The sequence below is a fragment of the Cyphomyrmex costatus genome, unplaced genomic scaffold (genome assembly GCF_001594065.2).
Source record: "Cyphomyrmex costatus isolate MS0001 unplaced genomic scaffold, Ccosl1.0 scaffold97, whole genome shotgun sequence".
In the NCBI taxonomy this organism is placed as follows: domain Eukaryota; kingdom Metazoa; phylum Arthropoda; class Insecta; order Hymenoptera; family Formicidae; genus Cyphomyrmex; species Cyphomyrmex costatus.
Genome location: NW_017280561.1, coordinates 1,460,790 through 1,479,216, shown reverse-complemented (window position 1 = coordinate 1,479,216; position 18,427 = coordinate 1,460,790). Strand labels below are relative to the sequence as shown.

General features: G+C 32.6%; 1 protein-coding gene across 4 annotated transcripts in view; it reads right to left on the bottom strand.

The window, feature by feature from the left end:
* Positions 1-18,276, bottom strand: part of form3 (FH2 domain-containing protein formin 3) — a 27,803-nt gene extending 9,527 nt beyond the window's left edge. The window contains exons 1-16 of one of the 4 annotated variants that reach the window (XM_018550381.1): positions 17,791-18,276; positions 14,529-14,592; positions 9,093-9,192; positions 8,778-8,893; positions 7,969-8,128; positions 7,262-7,295; positions 6,370-6,511; positions 4,753-4,932; positions 3,672-4,058; positions 2,341-2,532; positions 2,186-2,247; positions 1,163-1,351; positions 902-1,073; positions 714-821; positions 258-328; positions 43-169 (exon numbers count right to left, since the gene is read on the bottom strand). In XM_018550381.1, coding sequence (XP_018405883.1) covers positions 43-169; positions 258-328; positions 714-821; positions 902-1,073; positions 1,163-1,351; positions 2,186-2,247; positions 2,341-2,532; positions 3,672-4,058; positions 4,753-4,932; positions 6,370-6,511; positions 7,262-7,295; positions 7,969-8,128; positions 8,778-8,893; positions 9,093-9,159 — 2,007 coding nt within the window. In that variant the 5' untranslated portion in view covers positions 9,160-9,192; positions 14,529-14,592; positions 17,791-18,276. The remainder of the gene's footprint in view (positions 1-42; positions 170-257; positions 329-713; positions 822-901; positions 1,074-1,162; positions 1,352-2,185; positions 2,248-2,340; positions 2,533-3,671; positions 4,059-4,752; positions 4,933-6,369; positions 6,512-7,261; positions 7,296-7,968; positions 8,129-8,777; positions 8,894-9,092; positions 9,193-14,528; positions 14,593-17,790) is intronic. The other 3 variants (XM_018550380.1, XM_018550383.1, XM_018550384.1) reach the window with 3 other exon arrangements.
* Positions 18,277-18,427: the final 151 nt, after the last annotated feature.

Here is an 18,427-nt window from a genome sequence, read left to right as displayed (position 1 = left end):
ATATATATATATATATATAACATTAAATGTTATATTCGTTACTTGAAGAAATTGTGCCATCTGTTCCTGTATATCGTTTTCGGTCGAAAAAAACTGCAGCTGACTCTTAATTTTTATTATCTTTGTATCCAAGCTATTAAATTCGTTGGTCAGTTGTTCAATCGACGTCCTTATAGAAAAAAAAATCTACTGTGAGAACGTTTCTCTTTTATATATATGATCATTATATAATAATACAACTGTATAGTAATCCTTACTTTGTCGCGGCTTCAAGGGCAGTTATATTCTTTACAAAGCTTAGTAAATTCTTCCGCTTTCTTTCGGCTTGCTAAAATATACATAATTTTAATTAACAGAATACACTTTCTCCTCAGTTTTAAAATAGTATACAATATAATACTCTAAAAGTTTTCACGAACACTTTTTGTATAGAAATTGTACGTTTCGCGGATTCTCTTTGTATCCATTCTTAGAATGTCAACATTTTGTAAACATTACAATTCACTATATTCAGACTAGAAACAGTCTGATATTGATATCAGACCTGATACTGATGAAATGAACTGCAATATCTACGAAACGTTGACATTCTAAGAATATATATGGATTTGGACACGAAGATAACTCGCGAAACGCATAATTACTGTATAGTATATAATATATGTGTATTTTACTCAAATAAAATTCTTATAATTAAATAATCAACGTTTTACCAACGCTACATAGTGTATCAGATTCATTCCGGGCTTATTTGCACGAATTTCCGTTAGCTTCTGTAAAGAGGAGAGCTTCACACCTGCCGCACTGCCAGCATAGCCGCCCTGTAAAAGCGATAAATGTTTTTCATTTACTCATATTGACACACTATTCAGAATTCAATTGTTTGACAACAAATACGTACTGAGTTGAGGAAATTACCAGCGACTAGAACCATATATAACACTTCATGCAAAAGTTTATTCGTCGTGAGATCTTCACCGGCAAGTATCATTGAACTGATGCTTAGCTCCAAGTAACTTATATTCGCGGCGAATTCTTCTTTCAGTAGCATACACTCGATACGTAATTTATAACTAACATATGGATAGTATCATTATTTCATTTTTAATTTAATAGAAAAGGTATTAAACTTTCTTTTTAAATATACACAACAAAGTATTACTTTGGCACTTGCATAAGTTGCAGAAAGAACTTCTCAGCGTTGCCAAGCTTTGATTTGTCGCCATCGAAGCTCTTAAGCATCTCAAGTTCGTCTACTTCTGGCAATATTTTCAACAAACCGCGCAGTTTCTCTGCGCCGATATCATCGTGACCTCCTTCCTTGATCAGTTGGATTATGTTCTCGTTCGAACTAAATAAAGAATGTGCGGATAATAACAATAAATGAAATATTTTGTAACAACCGAAATAAAAGCCAAAAAAGTAATTCTTAATTCTTTTTGTTCATTGAATATAAAAATATCAATAAAAACACTATAGTACGTACATTTTTTCTGCTATTAAAATATTTATCACGATTATCTTTTATAATTATCTGCTTTATTTTCTTTTTTAATTTTTACGTTACAAGATAGTTCGAAAATTTTCTCTTTTTTTTCCTTTCAATCATGCGAGGAAAAATACATAACATATACAACACAAACAAACAAATTTTACTTAAATTCTGATCTTTATTTGACAATCAAAATGTGAACTTTAAGTTTTATCAAAGTTTTTGTAAATGATTTTAATTTGTGATTTCATAATATAAAACGGCCAATAATATCTATAATAAAATTTATTTGCATTTATACAAGATTTACGAGAAAAATTCGTTATATTTAGATTTTTTTTAAATAAGCTTTTCGACATAGAAGAATGACGTGCTACAATGTTTTGAATATCAGACATGAAAAAGAAAATTACCAGAGGAACATAAAATATAGATTTTACTAATGTTACCGAAATCTTGTTGACCAGTGATATATATATTATATATAATGAAATAAAATACTATAAGGCTTCTATCAATTTTTAATGGTAATCATTTTCTTATGCAGAACATTTTTGTTAATATTTTATCATCCTTGGTTGCGTTCAAAAATGCCATTAGCATTATTTGTGTCATTTTATCCTTGTCTCACGGTTAATAATTCTAAAGATAGAATGACACGTAACTCTTTGATAGGGTTTCCTCTGATCATACCTTCTAAATTGTTTCAGAAAAATGCTAACGTTCAAGCTCCTCTTTCCGTCGAGTAACGCGATCTAAAAAGAAAACAATTAAAAGTCTAACGTATAGTATGTATGAGACTCATTATTCTTTACTGTATAGCTAAATAACGTTAAAAAAAGAGTAACCTCCGTCGGTTCACGACGACGTCGTTCAACATCGACTCCGGTGCCGCACGAGGTCGAGTAATTCGCTGATAGTACTATTGGTGGTGCTTGTTGACAGAACAAACCTTCCATCTCGGCCCAGTCTAGATCTGCCATCGTGGAATTTTGATGATCGTTCGCGACGAGGGACCAAATGTTCCGTTTGCCAATCACCTACGATCAATGGTTACTCATGTTTAAAAAATTATCTTGATAATTATACAGATGAAGAAATGGTTTCATCTTATCTTTATCCAGATTATTAGAATACGTATTATCTCCATCTTTAATTTAGATTTTAAAAATATTGTATCTTTTTCGAATTATCTTATTAATATGTAACACATATATTCTAGTAGTGTACAATTTTAAAACATCTAATTTAAAAACCGGATTTTTTTATATTTTGTGTTCTCAGAATAGGATTCGTAATTTTGTCCACGGTTCCGTAATTCTGAGCATTGATTTAATATGTGTTATCATCTATTGTCTTCTTTTATCTATTGTTTAAAAAAAGCATACTTCCAACACTGAAATATTTTTATATTTAAAAGCTAGATCTAAATACTTACAACATTCTTTCACTAATTACTAGATATTGCGATAAATATTACTGCAGCCTCAGTGGTTAAATTGAGATGACGTCTGAATGAAATTCGAAAGATCCGGGTGTACGAATCGCGGCTGAAGTAATATTCTTCATAATAAATTATTCAGTTTTTAAAATGCTTATTAGTTAAAATTATTACTTAAAATTATTTAAAAATATTCTTCTATAAGACACTAAAAAGTTCGCAGGTTATTGCCGTGTTTTTATTCATTGTGCAACACGCTACTCTTCGCCCTGATAAAGTTCTCGACAAGGTTCACAAAACGTTGACATTAGCAATAAATAAAAATATAGCAATAACCAGCAAACTTTTTGGAATCTTTGAAAAAAGTATCCGTGAAAGCCTCAGAAATGTTATCCTTTTATAAAATGTTTATTATCGTCGATATTATCAAATTGTTTGTCAATATATATATTAATCAATAGTTAATTTTTGGTTATCTAAGAATAAGACTGCCTAAGACGATTTGAAAATAAAAAAAAATTCGATATTGTTTCGATAATAAATTTAAAATTAAAAATAAAGAATAAAAAAAATTCGAGAATAATTTTTCATTATTTCCTCTCTTTAATTTATATAAGAATCTTTTTTATATAATTAAAAATTTTTTATTTAATTCAAGAACAACCTTAAAGAAAATGATTTTTATAGATTTATTATATCTTAATTTCAGTTATTTCATTTAAGTCTTTTCTTGGATACCTTATGATTAGGTATCTTGTTCCAGTTAATAGTCTTCATCTTCGTTTTAGGGGTAGGAATTTCTTGTTGCGGCAGCAATTTGGTGTGATTACTAGGTAGCTCGGGAGTAGGTGCACATGTAACAGGAGGCACGTATAGGGATGGCGTCATCAGTGGCTCCATTGATGCATCAGACGTGGCAACATTGACGAAAAGCAGCGGCGGAGGCGGCGGTGGCAAGACAAAACTGCTATCGCTCGGCAAAGTTGATGAACTTAGCGTCACCGGAATCGGAGGTGGCAGCGGTGGCGGTAAGGGTACTGGTGAATTGTTGCTCGCTGACAGCGATGTTTTTCGCGATGTTCCGCATATCTGATCGGCGCCGCGACAGTGACAGCATAAATTCGTCTGCACGAATTTCGCAAATATCGTTAAATTATTGGATATATTTATTTATTCTATAGTTTACTATACAAAGACATATTTTATGTGATAAGAAGTATATTTTTATAAGTACCTGTACATATGCCAGAGGAATAAAAAAATATGAAAACTATTTTTGAAATTATATTTTAGTAAATCTTTTGTTTTAAAAAGTCACATGACTAATGAAAGGAATACGAATAAGTCTTTGCAATTCATTGACACGAAGCGCGTACGGATTTCTTCTTTTATGAATTCGCATTTTTCAATTAAATACAATTAGAAAATAAAAGTACATGACGGGTGTTACATTAGCTTATGTTAGCACGGTTGACATTGACGACGATCCCTACGAATAGGATCGCAAAATTTAAGATCTGATATGATGCACGTCACAGTATTTCACTCCATCAACAGATATGTCGATGTTGATTGCGTCGTAAATTACGATTCGTAATTAGCGAAAGTCCAAGAAAAATGGATAGTCTGTAGTTTTATCGACTTTTGCTTACAAAGAAGAATTGTGTATAATCTTCCTTGTATAATCACGCTAATATAATTCTCAAAAGTAATTAGAAAAACATTGCGTAAAACACGATCCCTATATTTTGTAAAATAAATTCGCGAATTTTTTTCTCCTTTTTTTTTGAAAAACAAAGAAAAAAATGCGGACATTTACTTGAAGACTAGGCGATCTCAATAACTTAGTGGCGTCCTCGCGATTCTCCAGCAATGTGGCTCGGTGTACTAAGGTTTCTGCGATGTCCCATGCTAAATCACTGGCGGCATCTTTCGGATCTAATCGCAGCAGATGCTGCAAGACACTCAAAAAGGGTATTTCTTGTGGAGTGTCTGCGACCTATAAAGTGTGCTATATTTTATAGGCATTTCTTACGTGCAGTGTTCGACGCATTTGTCTCAATTAGAGAGCTTTGAATAGTCTTCTAATACACTATTACAACTATTGAATATAGCTTTTATATACTTATAACTGAATGACGAAAAAATTTAAGACTTCATATGGATTCGAGCTAGATTCAATATAACATAACATTTTATTGCAAATTGCAAGCAATAAAATCAAAGAAATGTAATCAGTCGAAAAAATCACTATTTTGAAGTATTATGGTGTTACAGGTTTTTTTGTTAGCAGTGTTTTTTGAGGATTGAGGGTAAAGCAACAAAATAGTATTTACTGCAGACTGTGAGCAACAAAAAATCAGAGAAACTCAATCAATGTAAACCTTTAATTAATTTAGCGTTTTAAATTGTTGTGCTGATGTAGGATGTGCTAGGAGTGATTTTCAAGAATGAAAAGTAAAGCAACAAATCCAGGAAACATAATCAATCGAGTTGTTTGATTAATTAATTGCTTTAACGCATTGTATTGGTAAAGTGGCTAAAGATCTTTTCGAGATTTGAAAAGTGAGCAAGTAAAGGTATAAAGTAGATAAAGATAAAGCAATAAAATTAGTGAAAAGTAATCAGTAAAAAAACGCAATTAAGTTACCGATTTTAGATGTTGTGCTAATGTAGGATTACTGGAGGTAGTTTTTCGACGGTTGAGGGTAAAGCAACAAAATTGGATTTATTAAAAATCGCGAGCAACAAAATTGGGAAAATGTTATCAATCGATATATTCGGGACAATTTACTGTTTTAAGGTGTTGTGCTGTTGTAGTGTTGCTAGTGGCTGTTTTTAGAGATAAAGGATGAAGCAAAATCGTAATCATTGCAAATAGTGAACAACAAAATCAGGGAAATATACCGAGATACCCAAATAATTTACAGTTTCGAAGTGTTGTATTATGATAGATTAGCCAAGGGTGATTTTAGGAGTCAAGAGTGGGACAACAAAATTAGGAATTAAGCAACGGATTAACAACAAAAGATCATTAATTTTCTAAAACGTTGCCGAATTGAAAATTTTCTAAGTTTTCTTAGAAATGTAATTCTATCTGTAACATGTTAATGTTAAAATATTCGCAAAGAACAATTATAAAGCAACTATGTTTCAATAATACGGTATTAATCTCTCTATATACAAATATTTTAACATTATCACAAATAGCATATATATCACAAATAGCATATATATCACAAATAGCATATATATCACAAATAGCATTTTTTTTTAATTTTGAAACTTTTCCATTCAGCAACATTTTATTTATATTTTATTAGCCTCTGATATATTTACATCCCTACACAGGTTAAACGTTCAAGGTTAAATGCAAATATTTATTACAAATATTAGCGAAAGCTGGGAAATAGGAAAAACGTCGTAAATCGCTCACTTGGCCAAGGATAGCGTAAAAGACGTCCACGTGAGAGGAGAGATCAATCCCGGGCGGTCCATGATTCGTGAGCTCCTCATCGGCCTCTTGTTGATCGTCGAAGGCATCTAGCTGCACCCTCACATCTGACACATGACTTTTCCTGCAAGAACAATCGCCGTCATCTTGATCCATGGACATTTGAAATGTTTAAATCTTACATGTACCGCGCTTTCGGCTGCGTAAAGTTACTCTCCCCCTCCTATTTAAAAAACTATTAAAAATCTAAAAATGACCATTACTATTCATTTGGTGGTGTTTGGTAGTCCATTTCGGATGTTTAGTAGTTAAAGATATAACGAAAAATGTCAAAAAATGACAAATGCGTGTATATCCTTTTTTGAATATACAGTCGGGAAAGCCGAGTTTTAGAAATGGGAAGACCAATTTTACACGCGCTAATGTATCGTAACATGCGTTATCTACATCTTAATATTACATTATATTTTCAAATTATATACATTATTATAATTATATATTTTTTAATTATGTATTAATATATTAGTTGAACTACAATAAAAACGCAAACTCGAAACAAAACAATATAGTTTTAGGCATGTTTAAGTTACAAATGTGCCAAAATAGAATAGAAATGGCAAGAAAACACAAACGAAGAAAGAAAAAAAAGTCACAATTATTCACAATAAAAATATTTAAAATGATATTTTTTGTATTTAATGTATAATATATACAATGCATATGATAAGTAAACACATTTTTTTTGCTTCTTGTTACGTAAAAGAATAATTTAAAGCTCAGTTTTTAGTACAATTTGTCTTACATATGTAGAAATAGGGACATTGACCTTAGTAAGCTAGTGCTACGATCAATACGGATCGGCGCAGATACTCACCGCAGTTCATTCAGGATCGGCAATAGCTTAAGACCTGCAATAAAAATCATAGTTATATGTCAATACTATAACTGATCGACGTGATAACGGATTCAACCTGCTCGATTTCATAAATCTTGCATATCATGTACGAAGATTTGAAAGGATGTGAAAGCAAAGAAGATGTAAAATGTGAAGAAAGAATAATCAAAAAACTTTTCAAAGAAAATAGTAAAAAAAACTGTTCAAATTAAGTTGCTAATGCGAAACAATAAATTATGACCATTCGAACAATATTTCATATTAAATTGTCTCATTCATTTGTAGTTGCAATCATAGCTGCAAGCGTAGTATGACTATTTTCTCTGTGCCAAAAATCCAAGATTCAAATCCACCCAAAACGTTAAATTTTATTTGATCGCCATCTCTCGGAAGGCAATGGAAAACCTGCGAAAGTATCTTTGTTCATCATCGTTCGGATTCGTCGTTAAAAACTGTAGGTTCTATACACATATTAGTGGAGATATTCAATTTCTTCATAGTAGTTTTACAAACTTTTTTTCATGATTAAAATATATATGCTAATGTATCGGACGCTTGTACATTTCATGTCAGGAATAAAAACGTTAAAAACGCTAGTTTTATTAGTAATATAGACAACTCCAGTATCCCCTTAATGATATTCACAAAAAGAACTTAAGCGCTGCAGCTCTTTTTTTTTTACTCACCGATGAACTCGTTGCGAATACGTATGCGGTCCTTGAGCACCGGTGTCGATATGACCAAACAATTTATGAACGCTAGTAATGCCGTCTGATAATCCTCGGTCGTTGCTTTCTGCAACTCATCGACCACAACTCGCAATCGATAGCGTTCGCCCTTTCGTTCCTACGTTTAAACATACGTATAGGTCACCGTTTAACAATAAAATCACTAAGGTACTTATTTGTCTTCTATTGTATTCAATCAATTAACCGTTATTTTGATATTCTTTACGTTATTTAAAACTCTCAAACGAAAACTACACCGAGATAGTAGATTAAACTTTTAAACATCTAATATCCACTCAATTTCCAGGATTTCAGGAGAATACCTGCTGCATCCACCAAGGAACTACATAGTTCAAGGAACAATACAAACTCAGGGAATTGCACCAACCTAAACATTCTGGAATTTCCCTAAACAGTCAATGACCCATGATACCCCATGACCTAAAAGGAACCTCGGTCTCCCCTACATTAGTCAATTATATATTCACGAATATAACTGCACCTAGTATTGCTTCCAATTGCCCGTCAATTAATGTATATTTTTTATTATTATCTCAACTTATTTTAATTTTATATTCTTGAACCAAACATAACTTTTATCCTAAGCATGGCACACGATTACTGTATAACGCGGCTTATATTTCTTCTGCTTTTTCTAAAATCCTATGCCACTTTAGCATTTGATTATAGCCTCGTTGTCCAAACGTGCAACGCGGTAGAAATTATATTTTCACAAATAATGTATACTTTCAGAAACAATTAATCACCTGATACGTATGAAGAGTATCGATAGCTCTCTGTCTGCCGTCTTGGCTATAAACACACAGCGCCGATAGCAGCTCCACGACTTGCTTCTTTACGGACGGACACGCTGTCTCCAACGCTAGAATATAGGGTGATTGAAGAAACACTATTAACACTATATTTGTGCCATTCTATCTTTGTTTTACGTCTAATGAACGATGAAGATACAATGTCACATATTATAGTGCTAATAGCGTTTCCCCGAGCGCAACCATAAAAGCGTTAATACGCAGTATGATCTGTTGAGATTATGGAATCGTGACTGTTGGACAAATTACCTGAGGCGAGCTTGACGCAATATTCGGGATTATCTACAATGTAATCAAGACCAACGTGAGAATCCATATTGGCTGTATCTGTAAATGCTGCGCTTCCAATCTGTAACAATATAAAAAAGAAATAAAAAAAGAAGTGGTTCACGATTCCTTATATAAAAAATCTTTCAGAAAAATTCAAAAACATTATTAACAATAGTTTTATGAAAATAAAATTATTGATATATGTATATTATGAAGATAATTTTAAGGGATCTTTTATCTTTGGAAGTTTAATAGGGGCTATGTGAAGTTGGCCCCCCCACTATTGCAAATCTAAAAATGACCATTACCATTCGTTTGGTGGTCGTTTGGTGGTGTTTGGTAGTCCATTCCGGACGTTTGGTAGTCAAAGATATAATGAGAAATGTCAAAAGAAGAAGAACGCGCGTGAAGTTTAGCCCCCCCATATCTAAAACTCGGCTTTGCAGACTGCAAATGGAATAATGGCTGTAAGCATTCGTTTGGTGGTCGCTTACTGACGTTTGGTAGTCCATTCCGGACGTTTGGAAGTCTTTTCTTTTTTTGACATTTCTCATTATAACTTTGACTACCAAACGTCCGGAATGGACTACCAAACGTCAGTAAACGACCACCAAACAAATGCTTACAGCCATTATTGCATTTGCATTCTGCAAAGCCGAGTTTTAAAGATGGGGGGGGCAAACACACGCATGTATCCTTTTTTTGATATTTCCGCCTATAATTTCGACTACCAATCATCGGGAATGGACTACCAAACGTCAGTAAGCGACCACCAAACGAATGCTTACAGTCATTATTGCATTTGCAGTCTGCAAAGCCGAGTTTTAGAAATGGGGGGGCTAACTTCACGCGCGTTCTTCTTCTTTTGACATTTCTCATTATATCTTTGACTACCAAACGTCCGGAATGGACTACTAAACACCACCAAACGACCACCAAACGAATGGTCATGGTCATTTTTAGATTTGCAATAGTGGGGGGGCCAACTTCACATAGCCAGTTTAATAACTGTAAAAACTATTTTCGGGAACCTTTTTTTGAAAAACTTATATAACGGTAGATTTTTGTAGACTTTTATTAAATAATTTATTAATTTATTTCCTATTTCTTATTAGTTGTGTTTTTACATGTACGATCCAATAAGATTTGTATTGTTTATATTACGTCCCTTTAAAATAAAGACGTTGTTTTCATACAAATTAATCTCTGTGTCCAGCACTCTACACTTAGAGAAAAAGTGACGTGCTGGTTGTTTATACCAGTTTTACACAACCAACACAACTTTTTCTCCAAGTGTCGTGTTGTACTTATATTTAAATTTTATAATTATTAGTAATTGTTGGAATTTTGTTTTTATACTATATATTTTAGTAGAACTCGAGTAGAGTACTAATTGGAGCTGTTGCCAAAATTGATAATATTTGTCGTTTTTTGGTACTTTAGAGGAGAAAGTGTGCTAGATTCTCAAAGTTAGCATAACATATTTTCATTTTTAATTTTTCAGTATTACAAATGCAGAACTATTGTTTATTTTTACAAGGAACTGTAGAATTATGAAAAGTGCTACTGGAACTGTTGTAATTTTTTTAATAACGATAGAATATCGTGTTAACTTCATAGATCCGATGAATTGGGATCAGACCAGATCGAACCAGACGAAACGAGACGTGCATGATATCTCGATTAGCTGAAGGCATCAGGCTGCTGCAATTCCGAATATAAACGCAGTCAGGTAAAAATTCAAGTGATGATTCACGCGAATGCATCGCGTGCTACCGCGTTTGTTGCATAAGCTAAGCAGGCTCACGTACATGTGTAGGAGAGCTTTCTGCGAGGCATAGAGCCGCGACACAGACTTTTGCTGTATGTAAGAGAATCAACCAATCAAAGTTCTTCTTTTCCGTCAATTGGAAGGAAAGGAAGGATTCAGATTAGTTGATTCTCTTATGTACTATACGTTACGCAAAAGTCTGTGTCGCGGCTTGTATCGTTCCTCAACTGATGGCTACGCGGCCTTGAAGTGCGCTTGCTCGTAGAAACGCACGCGTTTATGGCCACTGCCCATCTTAAGAAGGCAACGAACGATCTCGAATGTATAAGAAACTAGGTGCGCCGAGTGTGCAACAGATTAATTTATTTTTTGCTCAGGCGACGTTATCCAATGAATCCGCCAGAAATCTTGCTAATTGAACTGTTCTCCCTCTTGCAAACGAATAAAATCCCGCAAAATAAAAATTCGTAGTCTAGTCTCCTTTTAGAATAATAAGAATCACTGCACACAGAACAAAAATAAATAATCTTGAGACACTCTGCTGTTTTTGTTACAATATAGCCTATTGATAAAGTCGTTATCTTTACTTGAAACTTTCCTAAGGAAATAAGCTTTTTTTCCATGAATGTACGGACTTTCAAAATGACAACCGCATAGGTTTTAAAAGTGTCTTATATTTAGGGTCAATTTTTATCATTTTTAGATTATCTCCTTTGGAAAATAACAGTTAACGGATTAAACGATTATTTTTATCAAATTTTATATTTTATAAATAAATAAAAAATAAATAATAAATGTTTAAGATCTCTTACTATTTATCTTTTTTTCCAGTAGAAGCACTATTGATGTTTTCGAAATATTTACTAGTGTGTAGAAATAGTGATCTTAAACTCTAATTTTCTTTTTATTTTTAAAAGTTTTATTGTATACTTTTCATTTTCTATTTACTTTTTGATTTTGATTAGGATGATATAATATTATTATATGTATTAATTACTATTACAGAATTTATCAGTTTTTTAATACTTATTTGATTTCTTATTATTTCTATAGTATTACTAATAATAAGTATATGGCTCCCCCTCACCCCCCTATACACACACACGCATGTACGCAAAATAAAAATAAATTTGAGCTATTAATTAATAAATATATCCACATTAATTTTTTAGCTTAAATTTTAACACTTTGTATTTATTTGTTTAAGCACATATATAAATTTTTCAAATATTAAAATACCTCAAAATAGATTTTTAAATGCAAATAATGAGAAATAATCTAAACTTTTGTTATTAGGATATCATAATAAGATATTATGAGTAGTAACCATAAAACTGTTTATATAACCGATAACTGTTTAAATAATTACTTATTTTGAAATAACAGTAACATATAATCGTTTACAAAAAATAACCATTTATAACCCATAACAGCGCTTGTCGCAACAATTAATCAGGAGTAGTACCTTTGACGTTAATTGACTGTTACGACAAACGTTGCAAATGTATAATATTTTGCGTGTTTTGAGACTTATCTATACAAGCCTTTAGATATAAATCAATGAACCTGTAGCAACTGCCGCCCGCAAACTTCATGCAGGCATACATACCTATGAAATGTTTACGATCACCGGCTAATGGCCGAAATATAAAATCATATTTTCTATTTTATGTAAACAAAATTAAACATTATGTGACTCACAAAGCTTTATCTATTTCTGAAAATGATCCTTAGGTAAATAAGATTGTGCATCATTGCCCTACGCTAATTTTACAATATGCTTTTTGTTTCCTGTTTCTTGATGTTTGTCTCTTGTCTTCTCTTGATCAAAAAAGGCAAGAGACAAATAGCAAGAAACAGAAAACAAAAAGAACATTGTATAATTAGCCTTATAGTGCTTTCTATTAAGAGACATAAGGCTAATTCTACAATGTGCTTTTTGTTTCTTGCTGTTTGTCTCTTGCCTTCTTGATCAAAATATCAAGAGATAAACAGAGACAAACAGCAAGAAATAGGAAACAAAAAGCACATTGTAGAATTAGCCTAATGGTTGCGTTCAGCAGATTCAACTGTTGCGGAACAAATCCGTGAACGCTCACTGTTATTGGCATATTCTTTTAAATCATCCAATAGCAACGAGCGCTCACAAAACAGTTCTGTAACAGTTGAGTCTGCTGAACGTGACCAATGTAATACAGTGATTATTTCTTTTTATTTAATAATGCCAAACAAAGATGTAATAATTTACTTTAATTATTTAATTACGCTGTGTCTCTTGCTAAAAAATATGTTTAAATAGTCTAATTAGTCTAATGAAAGGTTAAAATTAATGGTGCACGAATTAAGCGTTGTCATGGATAACGAAATAATTTTTTTTTTTTCGAAAAATACGCACTTTTCACGTAAGGACATTCGGAGAAAAAAAGGACATGGGGAGAGAAAAACTCGTGGCCATTGTTCAGACGGATATATGGCATTCGATACATTAACGGCGACTTGACAATAATTGCTAATTGTAGGCAACATAAGAAGGCGCAATCGACCTTCACTTGTATATACATGAGTGTGCAAACACTGTGTCGTACGTGTAAGTAAAATGACACTCACGGCGGTCGCAGAATACCATATCGGGCATCGTTGACCTCGTCTCTTCTCGCCTCTCCTCTCCGCCCCCTTCCCTACATCCCTCCCTCCCACCTATCCTCTTTCATAGTTTGTTCGATCTCTGCGTGAGCTCACACTCCATTGCACTCCTCCCCTCCCACGCCTTTCACTCACAAAAAAGGTTTCAGCTGTCGCCAATGTCGTTCCCTGACTACGTCACACCGAGAAAAGCATGATCGACGCGATCTCGATACGATTTATCCCGCGATCCTAAAGTAAACGGATGCAGCGCGACAAAACGGATTTTGCAGTTCATATCGATAAACATAGAAATTGCGAAGTAAGAGTTTTCCGAAAAATTATTTAGAAAAATTATATATATAAAAATAATATACAGAGTGTCTCACAACTACCGCATTTTTTAAAAGATGTATTTTTGAGATAGTTTTATGATGAGAATTTTAATATAAAAATGTCGAGGCTATAATAGTTTTTAAATTAATCGCAATTAAATTTCGCTAATCAAGGAGCTGATATTTCGCGCGCTCAATCCGCTCTATCATCATGCCTGATGAGCGCGCGAAATATCAGCTCCTTGATTAGCGAAATTTAATTGCGATTAATTTAAAAACTATTATAGCCTCGACATTTTTATATTAAAATTCTCATCATAAAATTATCTCAAAAATATATCTTTTAAAAAAAATGCGGTAGTTGTGAGACACCTTGTATAATAGAAGATTCTATATGTATAAAACAACAAAAGACAAATAAAGGGCTAAGAGCCAGTTGCTCTTAGCCCTTCATTTGTCTTTTGTTGAATTATATGTATGTATCATTCTTCGATTAGATTTTATAAAAAAAAAAAGAAAGTCATATGCTGACATTGTTTTACGTTACAAATCAGTGAGAGTAGAATGGAAATAGCTAAAAAATTGTAAAATCAAAGAAAAAATAATTAACATTCTGAAGTTTTTCAACTGAATAGAATTGACAACAACTGTAGTAAATAGTATTTTAACATTTTCGACTATTCATACCTTATATTTTACATTGGCTGCAAAGCTTTGTCAATCTGTCCGTATTGATGATACGCTTGCATTCCTGCAAGAGGCCAATATTTTAAACAATATTTACATTAAGCAAGTGAATAAATATAACATAAATAAATAATAAAAAAGTACGAAAATGATAACTACGTTTTGTCTTTTTTGTGATTTTCTTCTAAACGAAGCAAAAAGGAGCATATCTCTACAAGATTTTTTTTCTTAGTCTATCGATCCTCTATCTGAAGTTTTGACATATAAATTCCGGTTACCCTGTATATACAGAATGAGACATCTAAATATTTAAAACAAGTTATCTAAATAACTCGCTTGTTTTTGATGATACGAAAAAATGTTTTAAATGAAAGTGAAACGGGTTCAAGAGGGATGACAATTTCAATTTTGTTCATCATAGACTAAGTTTTCACCGAGTCGAGCATTCCTCTCTCATACGACTGTAAGATAGGAATATCTCGCCTGTAGTTGGTCGGGTTTTGTACTCTAATCCAACTCTAAAACCCTTTATGGAAACTTAGTCATAGAATTCATCGTTCGTTTTGATCACGTTGTTTTTTTATCTAGATGGAGGCGTCAAAAAGATATGAAAAGGTTAGCTTCATTTTTTTAATTAAAATTGCGTGATCTTTTTTACGTAATGTGATTTCTTTAACAATTCCGCATATAAAAGTATGAATTTATTAATTTTTATTTTAAGCAAATTTTATGTTATTTTGTTTTAAATAGATATTTTAATTTATATTAGATTTTTATTTTATTTTACTTATTTTTTTATTTTATTTATTTATTTATATGATAAGTTAGAATAAAATTTGTATCGCATGGAATAATGCATATCAAGCTCGAGTGGTCCCATGGCATGTTATGCTCCTGCATACTCTGACGGCGCGCAATCTGATGGATCAATTTTAATCGTTAATAACTCGATAAATAATGGTCTAAGCTAAAAGGAGCAAAGAAACTTTTAATTCATAATTTCATCCTCTTTTACTCCCTGAAATATTAATTAATAGTTCTGGGATACCCTGCGTGTGTGTGTGAGCAGAGAGAGTTTGGAGTCGTAAAATACTGGAAAAATGACGAATCTCGAGGTCCTTATATCTGCGCACGCGCACACACATCACAAAAGAAGCGTAAATCCGACCCGGCAACCTCTGCATAATACACCTTAGATAATGCTAATGCCAGTTATGCTGTAACTTTCAAGTCTTACAACTCGAAAAGTATTAATGAAAAAAAATTTTATTATAGTGTTTTGGAAAGTGCTCGAGGTAAACTGTAAGAAATATGTAATGCAAATGGGGTTTCCATTTAAAAATTCAAAGTGACCTTGCTTTAACCTTGACAATGCCACCCAAGGTTGAGCCAATGATATCATCTTATGTCCCCCCCCAAGTCACAAAACTTTTGTCTGAAACATTTTTTCCTAAAATTCAAAAGAAATTCCCCCCCCCCCCCCCACACACACACACCATACACACACCATGCGCACAATATATATGCTTCCATTGAATCGAAATTGTGTGAAATATAAAACAGTTTTGCTCACGGATCAAATACAAATGTCTGCATTGTACTTAAGTAGTACTTAAAGTATCACTTCGCGCCTAGTAAAATTTTAACCACAGCACTGTTACGAGCATTTAAGTTTTAACAATCTTTTCTAACAAACACTATTCTTTTGTCGCGAGAGAAATGCGAAAATTCTTGACGCGCGGGAGACACATCACCTGTATAGCCACTATACATGGTGAGAAATTGAAAATCGTACACGTTGATCGAATCGCCATAGCATATTTCTTCTTCTTTTAATACTCTTCTGTTATTTTTAAGACCTCGGAGTAGTCACCACAGCCATATTGAATCGTGACGTCAGAAACGAGAAAATAACACGTTTTTAATATGTGTGCCATTTATAAATAAAGACAATTTGGATAAAACAAAATAATAAGATTGCTTTATAGTAAAATATTCGTAAAAATAGATGAGCTGTAATGACTATACTCACACAAGCGCCTTAAGTCCATTCTATAATTGCGTAAGCATATATAGTTGTAAGTAGCTGTAGTTATAAAAAATCTGTAAAGCTGTAGTTATATTAATCAATCACAATCAAATATTTTTCTCATATTCAGATATGAATGCTTCACACTGTAAATGCTTTGAAACATTTTTTGATTGGTCAATTCGTAAATTTTTTTCTGTTTCGTCAAAGAAGCACTTGTAGTATTAAGTGAATACAATCGATTACAGGTATGTTTGCGTAATTTTGTAGTATTGGTTTCAATTCAAGATATGTATCAATAATGTTGTGCCCTATTTACTCAAATTACGAAAAAACTGTGTTCAAACATGAAGAAACAAAGCGCTGAACAAACGCGAGAAGAGTGTGAATGTACAAATTACAGATGTGTTTAGTAACTATAATTACTATTGAAAATAGTTCACAAACTTTGACAAAAAATTTATCAGTTTTTTTTATTATTATTAAGAAAATACTTATATTTCTTCTAAGACATAAGACGAGGGACTAACATACATAAATACGAGTACATATCCCATGCTTTTCTCAATTTTCTTGAATATTTCTGATGGGTTCTTAAATCATAAGAGAACATATTGTATGTAAAAGGAAAAAACAAGCTGTTTTACTATAGTTCTATAACATTTAGAAAAAATTAAAAATTATTTTAAAGTTTAAGAATTTCATAACAAAATGGTAATTTAAAAAATCCTAGATATTATATTCTTACTATTATATTTCGATATAATAATTATATTCACATGCGATAAATATCCATACAACACTAACATTTTAAGCAATTAATTAAATAATTATTTGTATAATCTCTGCTATTAGGATTTGCTTTTTTTTTTTTTTTGAGATTTACTTCGAAATATATCCTACAATGTTTCTAGATTTTTAAAATGTCCTTATATATTTATATAATAATCAATTAATAAAAGAAACGATCCTACTTCATCATACAAATGTATACAAGATTAGAGACGTTATAACAGAATTCGGTCACAAGATGGCAAACTTCTAATTAGCCCATCGTTTTTATAAACTTCACCAAGTTAGAGAATGAGTAAAATAGTATAAATTAGAATGAAATAGCATATATTAAAGGACAATATATAATTTTTTTTATTTTTGTTTCAACAAAATTGCTCGTGGCCAAACGCTGTTATAGAGTCTCTAAATAAAATAAAATTAACGATTGGACCGCCTCACCTGCTTTATTCACTCATCGGAACAGCGACAACTCGTAAACAGACGGCACATTGCTTGACTCGAAAGGCACGCGTATACGCACTTTTTTTGGTTGAGCAGCGACTCGCGTAAACTGCGTTACAGGAGCCTGCAACGACGACACAACGTCCGTGATCGCGCAACCGGCGCGACTCACATCGCGCGCGTGCGCGATGAATCCCTTCTACCGTTTAATCGACTCTCAAGTCCGATCACTTTCCCTCTCCTTTGCATGATCAAGTCCTTCTTTCGTTCCTTGCTTTCGCCTGTCGTACTATCTGTCCCGTCTTCGTAACCATCATTAGAGCTCTTATATGGAGATCTTTCAAGGAAAAATGCGTATATTACTGATCTAGTTTCCACCAAAGACAGAGCATGGACGGCGCCGTCAAATCGATGGATAAAAAAAAAAGAGAGATAGAGGACAGCTAGACAGTCAATATCTATTTCTTTTCTATTTAATCAATCACAATATGTTAGAAAGAGAATGGATATTGGCCGTTTTTACGCTTCCCTTTTTCTCTCATTTTTGTAGACTACATTTTTATAATGTATCGATTGATCAATCGCATTATGCGCAAATGCAACTTTTCCGGAATAAAATTACATTTGCGAACAA